The sequence below is a fragment of the Cynoglossus semilaevis genome, chromosome 1, assembly GCF_000523025.1.
Source record: "Cynoglossus semilaevis isolate Cse_v1.0 chromosome 1, Cse_v1.0, whole genome shotgun sequence".
In the NCBI taxonomy this organism is placed as follows: Eukaryota; Metazoa; Chordata; class Actinopteri; order Pleuronectiformes; family Cynoglossidae; genus Cynoglossus; species Cynoglossus semilaevis.
In genome coordinates, this window is record NC_024307.1 from 5,169,819 (window position 1) to 5,194,066 (window position 24,248).

The 24,248-nt window shown below is 41.7% G+C and overlaps 2 protein-coding genes across 3 annotated transcripts in view; both read left to right on the forward strand.

Annotated features, from left to right (window-relative positions):
• Positions 1–7,073, forward strand: part of peli2 (pellino E3 ubiquitin protein ligase family member 2) — a 16,733-nt gene extending 9,660 nt beyond the window's left edge. Inside the window, exons 3-7 of one of the 2 annotated variants that reach the window (XM_008334356.2) lie at positions 731–832; positions 1,436–1,633; positions 2,019–2,207; positions 2,671–2,724; positions 3,913–7,073. In XM_008334356.2, coding sequence (XP_008332578.1) covers positions 731–832; positions 1,436–1,633; positions 2,019–2,207; positions 2,671–2,724; positions 3,913–4,491 — 1,122 coding nt within the window. In that variant the 3' untranslated portion in view covers positions 4,492–7,073. The remainder of the gene's footprint in view (positions 1–730; positions 833–1,435; positions 1,634–2,018; positions 2,208–2,670; positions 2,725–3,912) is intronic. The other variant, XM_008334425.2, reaches the window with a different exon arrangement.
• Positions 7,074–12,232: 5,159 nt separating this feature from the next.
• The window catches only part of tmem260 (transmembrane protein 260), a 32,712-nt gene continuing 20,696 nt past the window's right edge, over positions 12,233–24,248 (forward strand). Inside the window, 3 exon segments of the mRNA XM_025060328.1 lie at positions 12,233–12,682; positions 16,179–16,210; positions 17,902–18,053. Of these exon segments, the coding sequence (XP_024916096.1) occupies positions 12,574–12,682; positions 16,179–16,210; positions 17,902–18,053 (293 nt within the window). The 5' untranslated portion in view covers positions 12,233–12,573.

Consider the following 24,248-nt stretch of genomic DNA (forward strand, 5'->3'; position numbering starts at 1 on the left):
TGCATAAGAGAGTGGGAGTGAGTGTAGAAAACAAAACAAACCTGGCTAAGCTAGCCAACGTTTGATGTCTCGCTTTGTGCGCCGGGATCCTATTAGTACTACAGTACGATGACTAACATCGTGATAGTATCGTACCTGGCTCTTATTCACAGTTGATTCATCTGTTTGTATTCACACATTGACGGAGCTCTAGAGACTGAAACCAACTCTATGACAACTTGTACTTTTTCATATTCTCTACGTTTTTTTTATTATACATTGTGCTATTTCTTGTTTTTCGTTTTCACAGCAGCTGGCTTGACCTGACACATTACTGCCCCCTAGCTGCTCCTCCAATAACTGGTGAAAAATTCCAACCCCCAAAAATTCCAAACATAGTGTGGTGACCTAAAAACTCACTGTGGAGATTTTTTTTTTAATACAATTATGTGACTTTTACTTTAACTAACTTCCTACATCCTTGTTACTTGATAATTGAGAACAGTTTTCTTATGTATTTTCCTGTGTAAAACTTCTCATTTCATTAGTACCATACAAGTTGTTTTTCTCTCCATCTTTGATGTCACGTCTGCGGAGATTCAACGATAGTATTCGTGGGTAGAGCAGTTGGTGACTGTGAACCTGTGGAGATACCACATCAGCTGTTTAGAAAAACAAAACCAAACATCAAAACTTTTTTTTTTTTGTGCTCGAATTGTCGTATATAACGTTGTTTTGTTTTCTTTTTCAGGCGGTGAACTGTAAAGGCCAACACAGCATCTCCTACACACTGTCCAGGAACCAGACTGTGGTGGTGGAGTACAGCCATGACAAAGACACAGACATGTTTCAGGTAAAGGCGTGTCACTGATGTGGAAATACCACAGAGGGTTTCTGCTCAAGGCCAGGGCTGAACCCTGCACTGCACGTCTGGTCCGTGCACGTGTTGAAAATGAAAATAATGAATCTGCTCAGTTTTAATTTACGGCCAGAGTTGGACCGTCTTTATTTTATTTATTGTGGAAACTGGCAGTCACAGTCATTATATAAACATGTGACATTTCCCCTCCAAGTAAACCTCATGATCAACACAAGGCTGATGTGTGTGTGTGTGTGTGTGTGTGTGTGTGTGTGTGTGTGTGTGCAGTTTGTTTACATCAATTGTTTCCTCATTGTCATCAATCTTAGAGGAACTGACCAGAGGGCAGTAACACTACAGAGCCGTGCTTCTCCTTCAGTTCACTGATTATTATTATTATCACACCGTGTGTGTGTGTCATCTGTTAAACAGACACACACAGAGCTGCTGTATCGAACTGCCTCATAACTGTACAGCCAGGATACTGACAAGCTGACATGTGAATACTCAGCTCTACTTCACGACGGTGTACTGACGAGTGATACACAAGTCTACGTGATGAATTATTGATTGTTTTTCTTCTCCTTTTCCTCCAAGATTGGGCGTTCCACAGAAAGTCCCATAGACTTCGTGGTGACGGACACAGTAGCAGGAGGTCAGGAGGGAGAAGAGACTCCCATCACACAGAGCACAATCTCTCGTTTCGCCTGTCGAATCGTCTGCGAACGCAACCCTCCCTACACCGCCCGCATCTATGCAGCTGGATTTGACTCCTCCAAAAACATCTTCCTGGGGGTAATTACTAGTTAGAGTCCAAGAGCACATAGATTTTTACTTTTTTATCTCACTTTCTGTCTGTGTATTCCACATCTGTCAAACCTAAGGGCCGCGGGCCAAATCCATGCCAACACACCATTTTATGTGGCCCCGTAGAGCTCAACATGTGTCTGGTGTTCTTTTATATAAATGTCTAGGGCAGTGATTATCAACCAGTGGCCCGTGGCCCAAATCCAGCCCGCCAAACCATCAAGTCCAACCTGCTACTTGTGTCAAACTCGAGGCGCGCAGATCAAATCCAGAACACAACAGAAACAGAACACTTTTGTCATTCATTCTTTTCATTCCACAACAGAAACAGAACACTTTTGTCATCTATTCTTCTTTTTTTTTTTTTTTACAGGAAAAAGCAGCCAAGTGGAAAAACCCTGACGGCCACATGGACGGACTCACGACCAACGGCGTCCTGGTGATGCATCCAAAGGGTGGATTCACGGAAGAGTCGAAGCCCGGGGTCTGGAGAGAAATCTCCGTCTGTGGAGATGTTTACACTCTGAGAGAGACTCGCTCGGCGCAGACCCCTGGAAAACTGGTCAGAACGTTTCTATGACATTTGAATCTACATGAATGTTATTTAAGATTCCAGATTATTTACTGTCAACTGAACGAAAATATTCAAACCGCCTGTAGGGGGCGACAAAAAGTAACTAGAAATAGAAAAAATAAAAACTCCATATAAATAAACAGAGCAAGGCTCCATACGTAAACAGGAAATGGAACATTCGGAGTATTTTCACACCAGTATTGCACACATATTTGGGTTTTGTCCAGATACTTCCTCACACATTTCAAAGATCCAGGATTATCTTAATCGAACACTTTATATAGACCCACTGACGATCGGGTTTAGAACCAGTGCCCCTCAGGAACCATGAGAAGAACTTGGTGGTAAAAGATTAATATTATTAGAATTGTTGAGTGTCTCCTCCAAAGAAATGCAATCAAATCTAAACCCGGATATTTTCGGGGATTGACGAAAACTTTCTTTTTAACAGGCGGAAAAAGAAAGACTGTGTGGGACATTCGCCGACAAATTAAATTTGAATTACGTGAGTAAAGATCAGCCGATTTCGAAGTTGATGCCCGCACCACGATTTAACACTGTAAGCGATAAGATACAAAGACTGAAACTGAAAAAAGAAGCAGGCAAAAAAAAAGGCTCCGTCCTCATTGACATCATATGTTTCTGATGACGTTCACAATGGAACCAAAACTACAGCCCTTTGAAGACGATGCCACAGATGTCAACAGGAAGTGCTCCGCTGCGTGCACGATCACTGCTGTTGCATTTACTGTGTGTCTGTGTAACACTCAGCTGTTGTGAGAATCTCACGGTCAACAAGTTCTCAACGAACTGTACGAACTGAACTTGCGGCTGTATGGCCGGTGTAATGTGGTCCACCTCCCATTGGACAATTGGTCATACGAAGCGACCACTGATATCAAACCTCACACATAGAGTACATGTTTCTGTGTACATGTAAAAATAATTTAAAGCGTTACCATGATGGAGTGTTGACATTTGTGGTTGATGTCACACAGAGGCTAACTTCAGGTTTGTTCCCTGCAGCCTCTGTTCATTTCCTCGTGCTCTGTGGTCGTGGTTATGCCCTTTTGTGCCAAAGTTCCGCAAAAGATACCGTCCGTCCGTGACCCGTTTTAAGCGCTATGGCGGTTTTACATGAACAAAGGCCGCGCTAATCTGATCGATGGGTCAACACAGTCACTAACGAAGCTGATCTGGGTCGTGCCATGAGGAAGCTGTACGTCTAATCTTATCTGATGTGTGAAAAAGACAAAGACAAACACAGTCTTTTCTCACACTGGTCCAGAAAACACACAGTAAAAACTGTGGAGTTTCCAGAGCAGCCGCGGCATAGAAATGAAAAATATATTTGAATTTATCGTTGATTATGAAACAGGATGCACCAGTGAATTGGATGAACATTGGTATCGACAGGAAAATCTGCGAAAAGGCAAAAATAAATGGTTCCATGGTGTACCGGTTCTTACGCCTGCCGTACACATCTGTTCTTTTGAACAAACACATTGACATGTTTTTTTAAACATCGGTATCGGCTCAGAGTTTCACAATTAGTTATGAAAAAATATTATTATTTTTTAAAAATGTGTATCAACATTTCTGTGAATTAAATCTAATAATGTAGTTGTGTTTTGTTTTTTGTTTTTTTTGCTGTTGAACTAACCCAGTGTGTTGACGACGTCATCCTCTGCAGGTGGAGAATGAGAGTAACATACTTCAGGACGGCTCCCTGGTGGATCTCTGCGGTGCTACGTTACTGTGGCGTACGGCCGAGGGTCTCTTTCACACTCCCACCCAAAAACACCTGGAGGCTCTCAGGCAGGAGATCAACGCGGCGCGGCCACAGTGTCCCGTCGGCCTCAACACTCTGGCTTTCCCCAGCATGCAACGCAGCCGCGCCCTCTCCTCGCTGGAGGAGAAGCAGCCCTGGGTCTACTTGGCCTGCGGGCACGTGCACGGCTACCACAACTGGGGTCACCGTTCGGAGCAGGAGGCCAACGCCGAGCGAGAATGTCCAATGTGTCGCGTGGTGGGGCCCTACGTACCTCTCTGGCTGGGCTGCGAGCCGGCCTTCTACGTGGACGCGGGCGCGCCCACGTACGCCTTCGTGCCTTGCGGACACGTGTGTTCAGAGAAGTCGGTGAAATACTGGGCGGACATCCCTCTGCCCCACGGGACCCACGCCTTCCACGCCGCCTGTCCCTTCTGCGCCACACAACTCAGTCTGACTCAGGGCTGTTCCAAACTGATCTTCCAGGGCCCCGTGGACTGATCCTGCTGACGGTCCTGCTGCGGCAGAGAGGGGGCGACTGGGACGCCAACATGCTGTGAAACTGTTCCGATGACTTAATGCTTTCTTTTGTTCGTGTGAGACGTCTTTGGATTGGACGAGGAGTCCGTCCCCTGAACCTCTGGTCATATACTGTGGATCCTGCACAAAAAAAAAAGACAATACACGTTGTTCTGGGCCCCTGGTGTCTTTTTGGACGGCCACTGTGGGATATACACAGATGTGGAGCACAGTGGACCACAGTTCTTTGGACTCCAGTACAGTTTTTATAAATCCTGCCAACCAACTGCTTTAAAAAAAAAAAGCCCATTGTAGCTGTGACTACAATGGCTGCTATTTTTCCATCAGAGCGCAGGAGGATTAAGGTTTGTTTTTGCTCATGAATTAGACTGAACCTAATAATAGTGAGCGGAGGTTGATGGTTCTGTCCAGAGAGAACTGGATTGATTTTCTTCCTGAAGGGTCAGAAGGAAAGTCTTTCCAAAGCCTGACAGCTGGACTGTTGGCTGGGAGTAAAACCGCCACCGACCGGGACCTGGTTTTGATGGGAAACTAGTCGAGCCTTGATCCTGACCTTACAGCTCTGCAGAGTGGCTTTGTTTGCAGAACGAACGGGGGTTATGTTCCATATGAATTTTTTTTTTTTAAATCTCAGAGATAAGAAATATTTTGTCGATAGCATAAAAGAGGTAATTTTATATCCAGAAGACATAAGGAAATGAAAACCCACACGGATTCTTCACATTTGTATCCGACAGATTATATAGTAGTATTTTACTACACTGAGGCCCTTGTACTGTTTCATATTACAAATGTTAATATATTTTTTTTCTCCTGCATAGACACTATTTACATGAATGTTTGTGTGTGTGTGTGTGTGTGTGTGTGAGAATGTGATGGGGCTGGACTTTGCGAGTGCCCTGCGGTGTTTTTATGTTTATCACTTCCTCAGTCAATGCCCTCTTTGTTATCATTCTGAAAAGGAATGCAGGAAAACAAAAAAACGACAACGCAGGGTTTGACAGTCAAAGTACGGAGATAGAGCTGCAGCTGTTGATTTTTTTTTTCTCTAATCGATCGATCTATCGCAGGGGTGTCAAACATATGGCCCGCAGCCCAAAACCAGCCTGCTGGGGTGTCCAATCAGGCCGGCTTGATTAATTTAGTACATATATTTTTAAAGAAAATATGGAAATTACAATAACAAACGTTTTGTATGTTATTTTTTTATGATTTTATTTTTATTTTACTCACTTATGCCTTGTCTCTCTGGAGTTTCACTCCAGTGGAAAAAAAGTCTGATTCTGGAAAACATTTTATCAAATAATAATTTAATTAATGGCTGCAGCTCTAAACTTCTACTTCAACTGTACTCAACTCCTCGTCCAAAGGCTACATTGTTTGAAGTACAGGTACGGCCTAATTGCAGTGAAAGACGACATCCGTGTGAGACAACCAGGCCTGCCTGAGCTCCCCGTGTCCTTTACTCCCCTTTTCTCCCCTTTTCTCCTCTTCTTTGTGTACTGTGTTCAGTCAACACTGCTTTTGTTTATAGCTTTATCCCGTTTCTGGGTTCCATCCAATGATTTATTGGCTCTCCAACTTGGGCTCAGCCACAGCAGCATTCAGAGATTATACCAAATATAAGTCGGAGACGTTTTTCTCTCCCTATGCAAGATGTAAAGCTGAAGTGCTGCTGTGGTGGAGTGTGACAGCTCTGGATTACACTCAGGACTGTTCACTTGAAAGCACCAGCACTGTGGGAACTATGATATTGTCACACGTGGTGCCAAGTTTGAGAAGCCGTGTGGGAAGAAAGAGTTGATGTGTCCAAAAATAATTAGAAAAACTAAAGAATCTGGAAAGGAATCGGTGCAGTCGTCGAGACGTGGTTATCTTTCCAGTCTGCTCGTCTCTGTAGTCTAGTCAAAGCATTAACCCTGACACTGTTTTACCAAATATATTTTACAAACGTTAAATTATGAGACGCTGACTGTCAAGTTTCCAAATATAGCGTTATAGTTTTCCATTGTAGAAGTTCTCCAAAATTGTATGATGTTAAAAAACTCCGAGGTATTGCTCAGAGGCAGAGTCCACCATGATTAAAGGCTCCTGCCAGGAGAGATAGTGTCTCGGTGTCAGTGGTGGGCTGTAGGGACATTTACTCTCTGGTTCCTCCCTCAGAGAAACATACTCAACATTCTTCCAGAAGCATTAACACTTTGCTCGTACCACAGTGCATTTCCAAATTTCCTGTAATTGCCGTGCAGGGTCAAGTGCAAAGTCACATACTGTACAGTAGCATTCCTTACAAAGACTTCCAGCTCCAACACTGTGCCTGTCGTCGCTTAAGACCATGTTCTGTAACAGCTGCAGAGGAGCAGCCTGAAACATTCCTCCTTGGTAAACATGGGTGGGGCCCTCAGTTCACTAAAGGGCTTGTTCTATGATTTGGTCTCCTGCAGGAGTTCTGCACACAAGCCATGGAACGCACTGATGCTCCCTATGCCTCTTTTTGTTGTTGTTGGTTTTTTTTCAAAGAATAAAAAATATTTTTGAAAACACGCCCAAGTGAGTTTGTGGTCTCTGATTTCACACCTGGGTCTATTAATAATAATCTAAATGTTTGAGTGATGAGTACTGACTCAGACACACACACACAGACTTATAAATATATATATATATATACATAAGTTTAATTAAGTTTATATTTAAGTTAAGTTTATATTTATAAGTCTAAACATAAGTTTACCCTCATGTTTCACTATATATCATAGAGATTCCTCTGTTGAAAACGTCCCCTGTGCAGGGTGGTGTTCTGTAATATGCCACAAGAGGGCACTGTTTCCTTAACAATCACTAAGACGGTAGCAACCGAATCTACTGCTGAGTCTGCTGCTCACTTTTAGATGTGTATGTTTGGATTACACATTTACATATGATGTAAATAGAGTACACAGGATGTTCACTGATTAATTTAGTTAATTTAGAGTCTTTGATTTTGTCAAATTAATTACACTTTTCGTACATTAATTTCAATTTTAAATCCAACCATTGAACATAGGACATTTCCGAAAGTCTCCAGTTTATGGCAATTACTCTTGTGTGCATTCACAAATCTATATGTGATGACATTTTCCATCTTTTTTTCTTTTTTTTTTTTGCTTTTCTATAAGGGCACATGAAAGGGATTTAAATACATAACACATCGGTTAGGCTTTTGAGAGCCGTGGGACGCCGTGCCTCCTAATTAACATTTCTGCAGTAGATGTGAGATGGGTTCATGTGTCTGCACACATGCCTGTTTTTCTGAATGACAGAAGAGACGGTGAAGGTGACAGCATGCTAATTCTGAGACCTCTCAGTGGCTCCTCTGCCTTAAGCAGGCCAGGGTTATGCAAATAAATGGAATGATACATATTTTTTTCCTGTGAAGAAGCAGCCTCCTGGATGTGACAGTGCCATCCCGGTGCTGCACTCACGTCAGGCTGGATGGATGTGAGATGTACTGTCTTATCACCTCTGTGATCCTAAGAAGCCACTTTAATAATCACCGACATCGACTGTTGAAGCCACAAAACTCCATTCCATTGGCTAGGATTTAAGCTGCATTTAAAGCTCAGCTCAGAGGTCGACATTTCAATGAATAATATTTCATTCATCTGTGGCTCTTTTTTTGGCACCTGTTCTATAAAAATGTATGTAGAAGGTAGGTCTATGTAGAAGGTAGACGGCCTTCTCGGAGGTTTGGCAGCATCTGTGTTTTTGAGATGCACAATCCATTTTGTTGAGCAGTGGTGCCCAACTACTGGCCGGGGGACCAGTACCAGGTCACGTTTCAATGTACATTAGTCTGTGTGGTATTTTATTTTGAAAAACAACCATTTCCATCTACTCTAGTAAAATTACTAATTATATAAGTAAAAGTGCATAATATAAAATCATAATTTATACATTAGTCTGTGTGGTATTTTATTTTATTAAAAGAACCATTTCTGTCTACTCTAGTAAAATGACTAATTATATAAGTAAAAATAATAATTGTATTTACAGTATATATGAAATAGTTAAAGTAAAAAATAATGTCCTTAATTGTGCTTTGTTATGTGTCACCTCCCCTCACAAAAATAAAATAAAAAAATAAAATAAAACCCTTGTATTAAACTACGACAGACTGGGCCAGATCCCACACATTGGACGTTTGAGATTTGGTTAAAAAAATGTCAGTAATGTCATGGTTTAAAAAGTCGTGCTCCAAATGAAGTACAAATGAACCCGTGCAGACTAATGTACTAATTTAGGTGTAAATACTTTCTGTCTTTGAGAAATACTCCACAACTGATGCAATTAATAGTTTTAGCTTAAGTTTTAGTGCAACGGTGTCACAGTGTTAAAAATTCCAAAACCCCTTGAACATCTCATTAATCTTAACAGCCAAAACATAAAATCAGGAATAAATATAATTTCTGCAGCAATAAAGTTTGTTGTTGTTGCTGCTGTTCTTTTAGAATAGTATATGTAACAGTTAAAAAAGTACGATATTACCATTAAACCAATCAAGTTTAATTGGCTGTTGAAACACTGTACAACGTCATTAGCTAATTTACGTTAGCGTAAATTCACACTCAGTGAGTAACAAGGGATTTGTCCAATCAATGACCCAAAACACTGGCTATAGATGAATTGTTACTTATATTTTATTTAGGGAAGAGAACAATCAATCTGTAAAAACATCAAACATTCAACACTAACCCCTTCAGTGGGGACAGAATCTTCTCGTCTCTTTGAAGACGTCCTGCCGGCTCCTGCAAACAAGGGGACAAATGACTTTAATTATGGAGTAATTGCAGTCTTGTGTTAATTAAATCTTTATCAGTGGTAGTAAGTGGATTGGTCCCACGTGGAAACCGTGCAGTTAGGAGTCGTCGCCCCAGTTCAGTCTGAGAAAGTCTTTTATCTTCTTCCGTCTCTTCTCCCCACTATCTGCTGGGTCTCACACTGAAACGATGAGGATTATTGTCCCTCGGAGAAAGGTGTTGTTTGTTAAAAAACATCATTTAAAAACACACACACTCGTGAAGCGGTGTCCTCTACTCGGAGATGAGAGACAACATTTATCTCTGGTTCAGGCTGTTTGAATCAATTCAATCCTCTCGGTTTAATTGCTCTCAACAAGGTGTGGCGCTGCGGGCTCTCCGTCCGCCCCTGGATCTCCGTACACCGCTTGGTTTACCGCACAAAAAAGGGGATGTGATTAGGACGTGTTTTAATCTCCATCATCAATCTGTTTGTCGGATCATTTCATATGTCACATGTTACAAAGGGACATTATTATTCTTTTTGTTAAAAAAAAACTTTTAATTATTGTTTATAGCTTTATTAGCTTCAACAAAGACAGGGACTACTTTTTCTCTGGGTCAACAAACAAAACGTATCTCCATCTTAAAATGTAAGAATTTATATATATATATATATAAATTCTTTACAGGATTTTTTTAATAACATAACGTCGGACTCTTCTTTGATTTTTGTGGGAATATTTTACTCGCTACATTTTTTTTTACTTATGCTGGATGATAAGTACAAGATAAATACTTTGACTGTACTAGCTTAGCGCTAACCTGGACTGTAGGATCTCTAGAGTGACTTGGTCATAACTTGATGGCACGATTCATAACACGTTCTGTCCCAGTCTTATTCATTACTTCACATTTGTCATCAAAGCCGTTACTGTCTGGCCACGTTTGCCGACGGCCTTATTTATTTACATAATGCCTATTATTTCCACCTCATTAATCCCAACAGTCTTGTTCTCCCTGCGTTACAAACACACACACAAAAATGTCACTTTCTCATCTTTTAGCATGTGCTAATAGCGGTTCTTGGCCTGCATATTTGTAGTGAGCAAATGTTAAGTCAAAAATAACAATGGGTGTAATATGTCTGTGAAGCAGATTCAAAAAGGGCTTAAGTGGATTACACCTCATTTCAAGGATGCTTAAGGTAAGATTAAAACAGATACGTGCTAAGTGAAGGGAATACAAAATCAAATACGCTGAATCGTGATCACTCAGTGGTCTCAGAAGCCCCTCTGTCATCACGCATGGATATTCTGTTGGTGTTTTTCTGCTAGGAAAACAGCAAATATTTTCAGACAATATGTAGATTTTTAACGCCTCGTTGTTTTTCATCACGATTCATTGTTTTCATCGCTACAGCTGAAACATTACAGCCTTCTAATCACAGACGTTGTGTGTGTGTATTCACATCCACACACACACTACATGTAATCTGAAAAGATGAATTCAGTCCGTCTGTTGTCCTCAACTAATATTTGTTAACGACATATGGTACCAACCGCCTCAGACGTCTGGTTAATTGTGATTTTGGACAAATTTTCAGAGTTAATGCAGAGCCTTTTTTTTTTTTTTTTTAGCAGGACTTAATCCAGTTGACTTTCTAATGACCGCTCTGCCTGGAATAGGATGCTCAGGCCTCTGTGACAATGGCTTTCAGCTGTTTATCTCTGCCATCACAGCTGGAGGACACGTTCACATCCACAGTCGTTTTCACGCCGTAGCTCCTGCGATTGGTGCAAAAGAGTTTGGAGTTCTGTGCAGCAAAGTGGGGAAGTGGAAGTGGTACTTTTACAGAGGAGACTTTATGACTTGACTGATTACCCCCCACTGGCCGCCATCTTCCCAAATTCACTGCATCTCCTCCCCATGTCCCTCTGCCAGCACTGCAGCCCAGCGGATAACCGAGCGTGGATTAAGGGTGACATCACACTGAAGCGATGGCTGAGCCCGAATGTGAGAAATTGTGTGTGTGTGTGTGTGTGTGTGTGAGATGGATGTTATATATGTGTGTGTTCAGGACTGATTAGACAGTGAGGGTGGTGGTGAGAGTGGAGCGAGGATTAGAGAGCCATGTGAGAGTTGGCTAGGTGCTGACACCACTCCACCTCACCAAGGGCTCAATTTACTGAGGGATCAGACTCATTTATAACAGGCTGGGATTAATATCAGTTCAATGGGGCAATTTCTTCATTACAGTCACCCTTCAACCTGTGAAATATGGACACTTGCGAGACATTTTGGAGAGCGGTTATCGAGTCTTACTTGTAATCTACTGCCATGCTGCTGCAATTACCTTGATGGTGCATGTCCAGCATTTCTAGTAAATATCGATGCAGTATTTACTAGAGCATTGGATTTTCTGAACCTGTCATGTCAGCAATCCTCGAATCATTAGATTTTCTTCTTTTGTTGTAAAGCATTAAGGTCTGAGGTTTCAAGCCTTACTTCGGCCAATAATGGCCTTTGGACATAATCCATGTGGCCATATTTATGCTTGAGGCTTTTATATTTTAGCCTCAATTGTAGCTAATTCAAAATACAATGCTGACACTGTAAATTTTTTAGCTGTTTTCCAGTCGACTTTATTCTATTTTATTGAATTCATCTGATGAGTGTTTTTGGGCATTTTGAAGTAATTTTGCAATATCTGAGGTTTATGAATTGTGTTCATATACTGGTTTTCTCCACAGCCCTAACACGGTTATAAAGGAAACACGATTTGCTGTTTTTTTATTAATTGTTATTAAGAGTTGAGAGTAAAATAAACGGTAACAGGAAGTCATTGGGAGTTACTAACAAGTACCGCAAAGTTTGTAAACTGTGTAAATAACAGAGACTCTTGTCCATATCACTAGAAATGGTGTGTAACTTTGAGGGATGAGAACTTCCAAATATCGCGAGATGTGCTCAGCTCGTTAGCTCAAATCAGGTCCAGCTGCTCCCTTGGAAAAGAGCGCCCTAACTTCACTTCTGCTTTTCTGAGGCTGCAAAATGAAATGTTACAGCACTCATCACTGAATGTCTTTTTAACTTGATGTAAACTATATTTTGACGTCGTTTTTAGTTACACAGGGGCGACGGAAACATTTTTATTTCTCGTCAGCCGGATATTTTTTATATCGTAGCAACGCTAGCTTCATGGTTTGACGACATTAGCCAAGCAGCTGCTTTCCAAGCCGCCGGCGTCCCGTTAAAAAAAAACAAAATGTCCACGGAGCAGCGGACAAGTTGGATCCTAACGGGCGCCACCGTAGCTTGTGTCACAGCTCTATATGTCCCGTGCGTCCAGAGGACTGTCCCCGGTGGAGACTCAGGTCAGTATTAGCCAGCAGCTAGCTCAGAGCTTCTGGGGTCATGTGACTTTGTTGTGTTGTCGCTCAGCCAATAAGGTGACGTTTCGTCAGCGAGGGCGTTCCAGCGGCTCTGTCCGTGGTACTGCAACCTTTGCAGAGTGACTGAAAAACTCACTTTACAACACAAAAATTATGTTTACAAATTCCCCATTTTTTCCCCAAAAAGTTAAAGAAAACTTTAGGTTATGTTCTTGAGTCTGTTCTGTGCTCAATATGTAAAAAAGAAAAACGCATTTAAAGCGGTTGGTACATTAAATTTATAGTGTTTCATTGTGGCGTCTTTAAAAGTGAGACAATATAGTTTTGTTACAGTTGACGTCAGCGTGCTGCGTTGGCAATGTCAGAAGTAGCTCCTTACATTAAAATTAAAATCACTTATGCTGCGTTGGCAATGTCAGAAGTAGCTTATTACATTAAAATTAAAATCACTTATTTGTTAGCAATTGAGATTATGGACCATTCAAACAACAATCAACTTATGATTTATTATAACCTCATTTTCAAATAATACAATTTAACTGCTTTATTCTTTACAGCTCCACAAGGCAGTCCCTGGTTAAAGGGAAAACGGAATATTGTTTTTTTACCGATTGCAAAATGTGTAATTTTCCTTACTGATTGCACCAGTTGTTATGTCCAATGTTGTTGACTGCTCTTCACTTACAAAATTGTTGAAATTTGAAATAGGGTGATGTGAGAAATTTAAAATTTCACTCTTTACTCACAAGGCATAACAGCTGACATAAATGTATTTCACCCAGTTCCTTTCCTGTGTGGTAAGTCAGTACCCCCCCCCCCCACCACACACACTTCCCCCTTACAGTCTTGTACTGCAGTTTATGAAGTAACACGTTGCACAATTACATACTGTTTAGAAGTGATAGCAAGGTTACAAACTTGTAAATTATGGACTCGGAGGCATGGAGCCTGCGCCTGTTAGGTGTTGCATTTCTCTGACACACAAGCCGCTGTAAAGGTTAAATGCACAATTTGCAGAATACAAAGCGCTTGGCCAGATAAGGTTGAGCAGAGATGAGTAGAGTGCATGTGATTGGAGCGCTGAGTAGCCATGGCTGCCGTCTACTGAAGGGGGCCTTTGAAAAAATAGCCAGCTCCTTCTCCACAGTGTTTAGGAACGGTGCAGGATGCCCACTCTGATAGTGCCAGCCGAACACCCTTTTTCAATGCTCCAGGTCTCCGTCTCTGTGTCCTAATCTCTTTAGGTGTGCTGTGCCCTGGAGAGGCTTGAGCGCAGCCCAGAGGTACGCTGTTGTCTAGGAATGTGGAGTGTGGAAATGAAGGGGATTACAGAAGACTGGTGTGGGTGCCCATGCTCCACTATCACAAAGACGTTTGGCACCCATGCCGCTCCCCCGTTGACTCAATATTTTGCTTTTTCAGTACAAGAGCTGAAAAACTCATCTTGGTGGCACCAGGATGAATGTCTTGGCTCAAAATGACTCGGAGTTTCACATTTCTGAATGCGGTGAAAGTGTGCCACTAGTGAGGGAAAACGGGTGTAAATTGAGAATCGGATGAAGAATGCGGAACGGTGACATAAAAAGGTGGCAGACAACTCACGATTCACAGGTGAAACGCAGATATGAAAACATGAAAGCTGTGCAGGTGGAGGAGTTCTGACTTCATGGTCCATCAGGCTGACAAGTTAGGGCTCCTCATGTGGTGGAAACCCGCTGTGTCTGCAAGGATGCAAGTAGTCAAACCAAACATCAGACTCTGCACTTTTGGCTGTTCTTGCTCCTCAGAGTGAGTTTAAATTTACAAACCAAGTGTTTATGTTTGTGAGGCCTGGTTGTTATGTTCTTACTGAACCAGTAATGGAGCTCTTAGGAACATGTGTCATTTTAAATGAGCACATACAGTACTTAAAATTCTGTCGGTTTCTGCCAACAACCAGCTGAACCTTGGACCCCTCAGACCAGAAAGTGCAATTAAAATTACAGCCCATATTAACTGACACTGATTTGAACTTGATCTCAGCCCCATGAAACCCACTTTTACTAATATTACCCAGGGTTTTATGTCTGTTTTAAAGGGCTTGAAGCCCACGCACATTCAGCAGCAGTGTCTGCCTTTCGTTTAAGTTGTTTACAATATTGTGCTGAGAAATATTTAATCTTACATTTATTTACAAATATGTATTATTATTTATTTCTATGATTTGGTTCTACTTTATTTATATTAAACATATGAAGACATGATTTTTGAATATTCTAGAATCCATTTTGTTTTTTCTTTGTTTTCTTTCTTGCCGCATGAATGCAGGTTAATGTGGTTTATTGCATTTGTTCAAATTATACAATTTTTGTTTTGTAACTTTTCTTTTTTTTTGACTATTCAAATTGGAGAAAAATGTGTATATTTTCAAATGGATGTTTATGTGCAGCCAGTGAAAATCAGTTAATGTATTATTATTACAAAAAAAGTTTTTATTATTTTCAGCCAGTGAAAATCAGTTAATGTATTAATTATATAAAAAAAAGTTTTAATTATTATTTCTCTCAGGTTATACGTCGTGTACATATTTACTTTAGTAACTGAGATCATTGTGTTTAAATCAACACAGGTGTTTCTCATGACAGTCATGTGAATTAATGCTACTTAGTCATTGGCTTTTCTGAGAGTGGAGGTGACAGTCCTTCATGTGCCAGCAGAGGGCGCTGTCTCGAACGCCTAACATTTATCACTGATTTAATCAGAGCCGAATTTCAATTTACAGCAACACACCGGGTGAAAAAATATTGTAATTTGAAATGCTCTGGGTGTGTTTTGGAGGAAATGGATTTTTACCAAAAACATTCAAGCTTCCTAAAATAGCGTGAGGTTTGTTTTTCTTCTTGTATTTGGTGCAGTGCCTCACACAGGGCTTGTTTAAAATAGAGCGACTGGCTCTTCTCCTCCTCCTCCTCGGTCTTTCTCTCCTTTATTAAACAGCTTACCTCATATTCTCACTGTCTTCATCACGGATGTTCAGTTTATGCCCACTGGACAAAACCAGACACTGAGACACAGGGATTTTGGGAACAGGAGAGGGTCGTTGTAGAGGAGGAGAGGAGCCTGATGAATGAGGAGGATGGGTGAAGAAAAAAAGCATTATTCTCAATCAGCATACGCGTGTCTTTGTGTGACAGAGCATTGGAGAGAGAATCTAGAGTGTGTGTGTGTGAGAGAGAGAGCAGCGTGTGTGTTTATATATCTAGATGTGCAACAAAAAGGGAGGGAGGGAGGGAGGCATCAGGGGAGCAGGCAGAGATGAAGAGAATGAGCGTGCCGCTTAGGAAATGTCACACTGGGAAGATTTGCAGGTTTTGATCCTGGCAAATTAATGCAAAACCCCAGTGCAAGTATTTGATTTGGGAAAACTTTGGGAGCAGACTTGTCTCTTAATAATAATTATTGGGTTTACATTAATTTCCTCCCTTATTCTCTTCCACAGGAGAGCTGATCACCACTGCCTGTGAGCTGGGGGTGAGTATTAACTGCATTGTTTAATCAATTCACTCATTAACTTTTATAAGCATTAAGGAAGTTTAATTAAGCATGGGCAAGAAAGCAGATTAATTCACTTTGAGTCCACAGGTTTTTTTTTTTTCTCCTCTCCTTCTCCTCCTCCCGCTCTTCTTTTCTATACACTTATTTTACTAAGTTGCAAATAGAGAATGCTATAATTTGCAACCCGTTTTTCCAAATCCAATTAAAGTCAATGGTAAGGCAATGGCTTTTGTAGGCTTTGCCTTATGTACGGTATAAGGCTTATTATATCCACCCCTCTTTTTGTGTGTGTAAGCCGCGAAGAATGAACTAAATCGGGTTAACAGTTATAATAAGTTTTATTATTTAATAAAGTTTATTACGCCGCTGTGATCCTTTTAGGGAGGCTGTGTCAGTGTCACCATGCCAGTAATCCTGCTGTTAGTGCTGCGGTCCGTGTGGCCTGTCTCTCTGCCTCTCGGGCCTCCCCAGGGCCTCACAGGCCGTCCCCGGGCCCCACGCAGCAGGGCCCTCCCCCGTCCAGCGCTTTCCCATCCCAAAAGCTCAACAGTTTTTTTTTTCTCCCCGTGGCCTTTGCCTCTCGGCTGCCCCGCGAGGGTGTGTCCGTCCACTTCCAGTAGGAACACAGAGTCGTCATCTAGCACCCCCTAGTGGCGAGTTCCCTTCTTTGGTCAATCTACTCTTCCATTTCTGCTCCTCAGACTTTGTAAAAGTTGTGTGACCATCTCTACACGTGGTGTGTTGGAGGGCAACAGTTTGTTGGTTAGTCACCCTCTCACCTTTTCCACAGTTCAGTGTTCACTCACTCTCAGAGCCGTCCCTTCTCCCTGCCCACATGGCTGGTGTTATCAGTGCCGGGGAATGAGTCTGTGTTTAATGACGGAGCCCTTATCTGGGTAGAGGAGACTTAGCAGCTAATTGCTGTGATTGCCGTGATCCCCCAGGCGAGGATGACTGTGGCTCAGAGGTGGTTTGAGGGCCGGGGCTGGTGAGCGTGACACACTCCGGCGTGGACTCTAGGGGACGGCGCCGTCCTTGGGAAGAGGCTGGAGGAATGTAGCGAGAAAGTGAAGGAACCAAGGGCAAAAGGAGGAGGGAAGGGTTCCAATGTGGCTGTGAGTCAGTTTGAGGTCAGGCAGTATTACAGTATTACTGTGTATGTTGAAGTTTTTCATTTGTTAGTGCAGTACAGTTTGTTTTAGTTCACGCAGGCCACACAACATGATCTTGTTGCAGGCTTCAATCGACACGTTGGAGGATTGAGATAAAGCTAAAATAAAAAAATATCTGTGATATTCTAATTTTCTGTGACACTGAGTTTTTGGGGTTTTATTATCTGTAATGATCAAAAATACAAGAAATGAAAACCTAAAATATTTCCCTCCATGTCTAATGAATCTATATATATTAAAGAAGAGTAACATATTCTGAACTGTTTAAAAAAAAAAAGATTGAACTTTTTCATGATGTTCAAATTTGAACTGCACCTGTATATAAGTACAACACGTTTTTATTTATTGTGACATATGTGATTATCAGGTAGTAATTAACTGACAGAACGGGACTTTATGTTGCATTGAACTTGCAACAGTATTTTGAGCATGTTTGGGTTTTGTTGCGTGTATCTTGTTGCTGTGGTGACGTGTCATTCCATGTGTGTACTGTAGGTGGCTCACCCCCCAGGATACCCTCTCTTCACCCTGATGGCTCGTCTGGCCATGTTTGCACTGCCCTCTCTTTCTCCAGCCCACAGTGTCAACCTGATTGGCTGTTTGCTGGGAGCTGCAGCCTGTGGCGCCCTCTGCATGACGGTGTGCAGGTACGAACATGGAAATATTTAATAAACTTCCAAAGTAGAATAGAGTACATGTGTAGACACTACAGTGTTTCCTCTTGAATTTTTTCATTTACGTTCATGGACTTCTGCTGAAGTCAGATATGTTTTGGAATTGTTTTTAATGACCGTACGCTGAAGAGAAAAATTCTGTGCAACTTGGCTAATTACCAAACTTTAGCCGACTTCAGCACAGACAGCAGCAGGTGTAGCTGATGAGTTAAGCAGTTAATCCATATAACAGTCGTCAATAACTATATGTTTTTAGAGGTCCAGATTTTTTCCAGACATTCACCTTAGGCACAAGACACTCAAACAAGACAATAAAAATCAGATTTTTTTTCCAACATTATTTGATCTTTTTTGTTTATGTATGTTTTTATTTTATTACAAAACTGAAGGCATTTTAGTCTTTATATTGGTGACCACACTATATTTTTCTTTCATCCTGACTATTTTAGAATCCAATTGCAGGCCGGATTGGATAGGTTAGTGGACCGCAATCGGCCCGCAGGCCACCATTTGATAATCACTATAATAATATGTGTTAAAATTATGGGCTATAATAATAATCCTGTATGTTGTTTGTTGATAAACTGAAGGGCTGCGTGTGTTGTGCAGCAGAAACCCTGCAGTAAATCATTCTCCAAAGATAATTTTTAATGATTTTTTTTTTCTGTCTCAAAACTGTCGGTTTGTGCAAGATACCTCTGTGTCTCACAGACATAAATAGAAGTTGGTCATTTGGAGGGTGGGTGGTCCGGGGGGTTGTTCAAACATGGCTCTAATGACTTTTTGCATCTCGATGCTGTCTGGGACAGAGAGTGGCATTTTTTTGGTGCCGTCTCACTGGCGCTGGTCTCTCTGATCCTCTGTTCAGTATTCAGGAGCAGAGTCCAGCAGCCCATCACCCTGCCTCGCCTGTTTACCCATCAGCCACCTAGTGTGAGTGCGCGTGTGTGTGTATGTATATCACAATTATTGTACCCTCCAGCACACACCCTAACATCCCCGTCCTCCCGCTCCCCTGCTGCCCAGCGTGCTCCCAATCCTGACACGGCACGATTTCTAATCTCCCTCCTCCCTGCCTCCTGGGTCGCTAACTCCGCTCCTCCCTGTTCCCTTCTCTCTTTCATCACCTCCTCAGCTCCGTCGTGAGCACAGTTTAAGGTGTTGGCGCCGTCGACGACCACCCTGCTGTTTGGCCTGCTGCCGACGCCATCATTCAAAATATTTTATTTTTCAACATTCAGTATTCCTAAACACTTGCTCACATTGATAATTTACTGGCCGAATATAAACTGTGATGTAATTGCTACCTCCTACCACCAGGTCTTGGTGATGATTGACAGGGCCACAAGTTCAAAATGACTTCATTATTGAAATGTAGTTGTGACCCAGATTTTTGGGGTTTGCGTACCACAAGTGGCCCAGAGCCAGGAGTTTGAGATCCTTGATTTAGAGTGAATAATGAACATAATCCTGCATTTTTACACATGCAAATCCATACAACAAGGCCGGGCATCACACCAGTACCAGGGCACTAATCACCTTCCCACCGTGTGGCCAAGAAAACAAAGTCCAAACCTCGAACCTTAACTTTTAAAGGACAGTTTTAACAGTTTTAGTGAGAGCAGAGTCTTGGTCTCAGACATTAACAGCCACTTTGTGAAGGTCAAACGTGTCCATGTAGTCGGAGTCGTACCAGCAGCTCTTAGTGCACCCAGCGACTGTGGCTTTTTTCTGTAATCTCTAGGGATTTGGTTTAAATTTTGGATTATGCTCGAACCAAAAGTCATTACCAGATCTAACCCCGCCCACCACTAATAAAGGTCAGCGTGTATTCAGGACTTCAGGCGGACCACGAACACACCCCCTTAAGCTTTTAAGCAAGAATCTCTAATCTGTGCTTTCAGTTTTTAAAAATATCCCGGAAAAGGTTTTTAGTCATAATCTGGTGAGGACTCAGATTGAGATCAGCTCCTGGCTGTGGGCTTTGCCAGGTACGGTGTGTCAGGACCGGTCAGGATATTTATGTTGGGTTCTGGATGGTCAGGACTTAGCATTGATGTTGTGCCATTTGCTTAAAAAATTCCAGGGCCTTATCCCTAATCACTATCACTAGTCACTATCACTAGTCACTATCACTAGTCACTATCACTAGTCGGGCCAGGTATCACCAGGTATCACCAGGTATCACCAGGTATCTTGCGATACGATACTGTCATGATATTTCTGTCCACGATAAGGATATCACGATACAGTGAGTCTGCGATAATACTTATATTGCAATATATTTCATCCACAATACATAGAAGACATTTAGAATTATTGACTGCACAGTGGATCAGTGTATTTGCAGTAGTAAATTTTTAAACAGGCAGCTCTGTAGTACCATGGTACAAATAGCACATAAAGTAAGATGACAAATGCTTAGCCTAGATTTGTTTTGATTTGTGCACTCTCTTGCATAGTGGTTTCTGGCACCATCAGGTGGAGGCTTGAAAAATTGCATCAGGTTTTTGATAGAAAATCTGTGTAGAACTAGTATACAGTATGTTTATTGTTGTAGATATCAATATTTGCTGAATCGCAGTATCGATATTTTGGCTAACCGCTACTAGTCAACGGCTCTTTCGACAACTTACCGCCTCGTTAACTTAAATCTAAATGTTTTGTTGTCTTTTTTCTGTCCTCATTAGTTTTACGTCTTTACTTTTTGGTCTGCGTCGACTCAAATGTTGAAAAAAAAAATATTAAAAATTACCCAAACTAGTCATCTCCCTTTTGGGCATTTTATTTTCAGACGGCATAATAAAGTGCAGTAAATACAGGAACTTGAAGTCAGTTTCTCTAAAGTAGAAAATTTGCAGACCTTGAAATTCATCTGGAACACACCCAACATGACAGGCCTTTGATGTATCAATTCAAATTAGTCGGCCACATTGCTGTGTTTAATGTGGGGAATGCAAGCTGATAGGCTTGGAAGCCACTTTTTGCTCGCACAACTTTAAATGTAGCTTTTAGTCTCCCTTTGATTTGTCAATTACAGCTCTCTTGGGTGATCATGTGGTTTGATGTCCAAATTGCACGTCTTTTTATGTTTCCACACCGCCGCCTGACGAGCCTTTGATGATGGTGGACATTTCCATGAATTTGCAGGAAGAAATATTTGACTTTTGGAATGCTGGAGGTCTGAGCCGCGTGTTTGTAGAAGAGTATTCCCTTGGTAGCAGGATAATCCAGGCAGCTTGGTGTTCTGCTCTCTCTCTCTCTCTCTCTCTCTCTCAGTTTAGTCATATCTGTGAAAGCTGCTCTGGATCTGGGCTACCTGAGAGGAATCTGTCTCAGGCCTGGGCTTAGCATCAGAAGGTACGAGCTGACGTGTTAGCACGCTGACAGCCATCAGAGCAAAAAAAAAAAAAAAAAAAAAAAAATCATCAGCACTTTTTCATTTGATCACATCATTATATAACAGTCTGTGGCAGCTTTCATACACACACCTTCACCACTGAGAGAAGGCCCATGTGTGGCACAGCTGATACCTCAGTGGACCAGAGGGTGGGCTTGATGCCATCTCCTCCTTGTGCTGCATCTCCATCTCCTTATAAGGACCTCCACCATATGGTCCTGATGGCACTTCTAGCCGTCTAACTCAGGTGGGCAGTTTTTCCACAGCAATGGAGATACGGGGATTTTATGAAGATAATGTCAGGAGCAACGTGTTTGTGTTCACGTTTCCATTTCGTTAACTGTGTTGTAATTGAGGAAAGAGTTCAAAATCTTTTTTTGTTTTTTTTTTTGTTTGTGTATTGGATGAGGTTCCCACCTCTCTGCAGGCGACCAAACTGCTCCTCCCTTTTCACATCTGTTACAGAAGGACAGAATCTCTTTCTGTGTCCCTTCTTTCCTGAGCGGTGAAATTCACGTTTCATCAAAGACCTGTTTCAGGTCTGGAGCCACACATCACTGTCAGGGTGGGAAATGTGATTATTTCACAGCAGTGGTTCCCAAAGTGGGGGGCAGGTTCCTCTAGTGGCACAGAACTTTAGCAGCAGGGACGCAACAAGGCAAAGTATTTTCTTAATTGAGACAGAAAGACATTAACAGCCTTGTACAGATTTTAAAATAACATTTAGTAGAGTTTTAAAGTAAATTGTCAAAGTGAGGTGAGTTTACAGCAGGTCGCACAAAGTTAAGTTGATCATTTGAGCTTAGGTGTGGGATCAGACGACATAGAGTTGTTGTTTTGTTTTTTTTAATGCTCGATCTTGAAGTTTTGACCCTTATCAGACTGATACCGACGCTGAGTATCGGGTCGAGCCGTCCCTTGTGTGTTCACGAGGTTTTCTCTCCAGTTACTCTACTGTATTCACCTATGTGTGAGTGTGACCTTAGGTGGTGTTGTTTGAAGACCTCTGGGATTGACTTTAGCGCCCCCTGCAATCCTGAAAAGGATTAAGCAGCAGCACATGAATGAATGGATGAATGAATGAGTTTTACATGAAATACATAAAAATTCCTCAGTCACTTAGAAATTTAGCTTTTTGGAATCACATCCTCCTCCACTGCGCTGTAGTCCAAAGGACCTCTTTTACCCCCCCCCCCATCACCCCACCCCTCCTCCTCAGTGTGACCAATGTTTCCCCCAGGACATGTCCTTTAATACAGTTAAACAGATGTTTAATGAAGATGTTATTTCCTCATTACTGGCTACAGGAAATGGGAGGAGGAGGAGGGGAGTGGAATAGACGGCAGAATACAGTAGCAGTTTAATATTCCTTTCGCCCGTGGGCCTGAGATTGTGTCTGCTTCGGACGTCAATATTACATTCCTCACCCACCACAGGCCGTCTTGATAAGGCACCAGGCACGGAGACGGATCAGACTCGGCAATTACAATTCTTCCAGAATTAGTTAATGGAATCTATACAGCAACATTTATGAATCAGTGGCGTGTGCCTAATGAATTTGTGGGAGCAGTGGAAATGGCATTCAGTGAATTGCACAAACACACCGTTTTGTAAATTGTTTTTTTTTTTTTCGTGTAATTTTTTTTGTGCCGGGTGAAGATTAAGACGGCATTCTTGGAGAAATTGTCATGTCAGTGAATGCATTGTTTGTTGTGATTAATTTTACACGCACTTGGAGCTCTGGAGCTCTCTCCTGGAGGTGGGGCGTCTTTGCAGCAGAGCAGGGTCTCAACCACCAACCATGCTCTGCTAACACACACTAGACACAGAGCAGAGGGAAGAAAAAAGAAAACATCTTAAGATAAAGAGGATAGTTAAATAGAAGTGGTTTGTTTTCTATTTTCTGTGTTGAACCTTGGAATGGGCCAAATTATAGATACAGTAAATAGTTTTTTTTATCACCTTCCTGTATTTGTTAAGGTACAAAGGTGTGTGTCAGTATATTCACTGAACACAGCTTGGTCACAGTATTGTCTGTGTATTTGTCATGTCTTCAGGAGGATGAGGACGACTCTCTTCAGACATTACTGCAGTTCTCAGTTAATTGACCGACTTAGATAAAACTATAAGAACAATTAAAAACCATACATTATCAGTAGATCCTTTGTTGGATCCAGTAGCTTCGTGGATCACAATTTTTTTTCTTCTTTTTTTCCATTTTTTTTTCAAGCTCATATACAGTATACAAGGAACAGAATCAGACCATGGACCATGACAGATCAGGTCAGGTCTGTTATTTATGTCAAACAGGGATTCCCAAAGCGTCCTGCAGGGGTGATTTGTTGATTTCTTCTGCTCGCAGACTTTAATCAATAAATATTAGTTAAGAAATAAATGCAGGTTATATATATGTATATATGTATGTATGTGTGTATATATATATATATATTTGTATGATTTCTCATGCTCTCATTATCATCAAGGAAGGTTGTTGTTTTGTTTTGTTTTTTTTTCCCTCAAATGTCTGGGCATTTGAGGGCGCATCATCCTGGTTGGTATATAGTTGCACGGCCCAAAAAGTTTGGGGTTAACGAAGGTCCTTTTTTTTTTTTTTTTTTTCCAAAATGTTGTGTGACGATTCACCAAACATTTAGAATCTTTGTAACCAAACACATCAGAAAGCACCACACACACACACACACACACACACACACACACACACACACACACACACACACACACACACACACACACACACACACGTACCA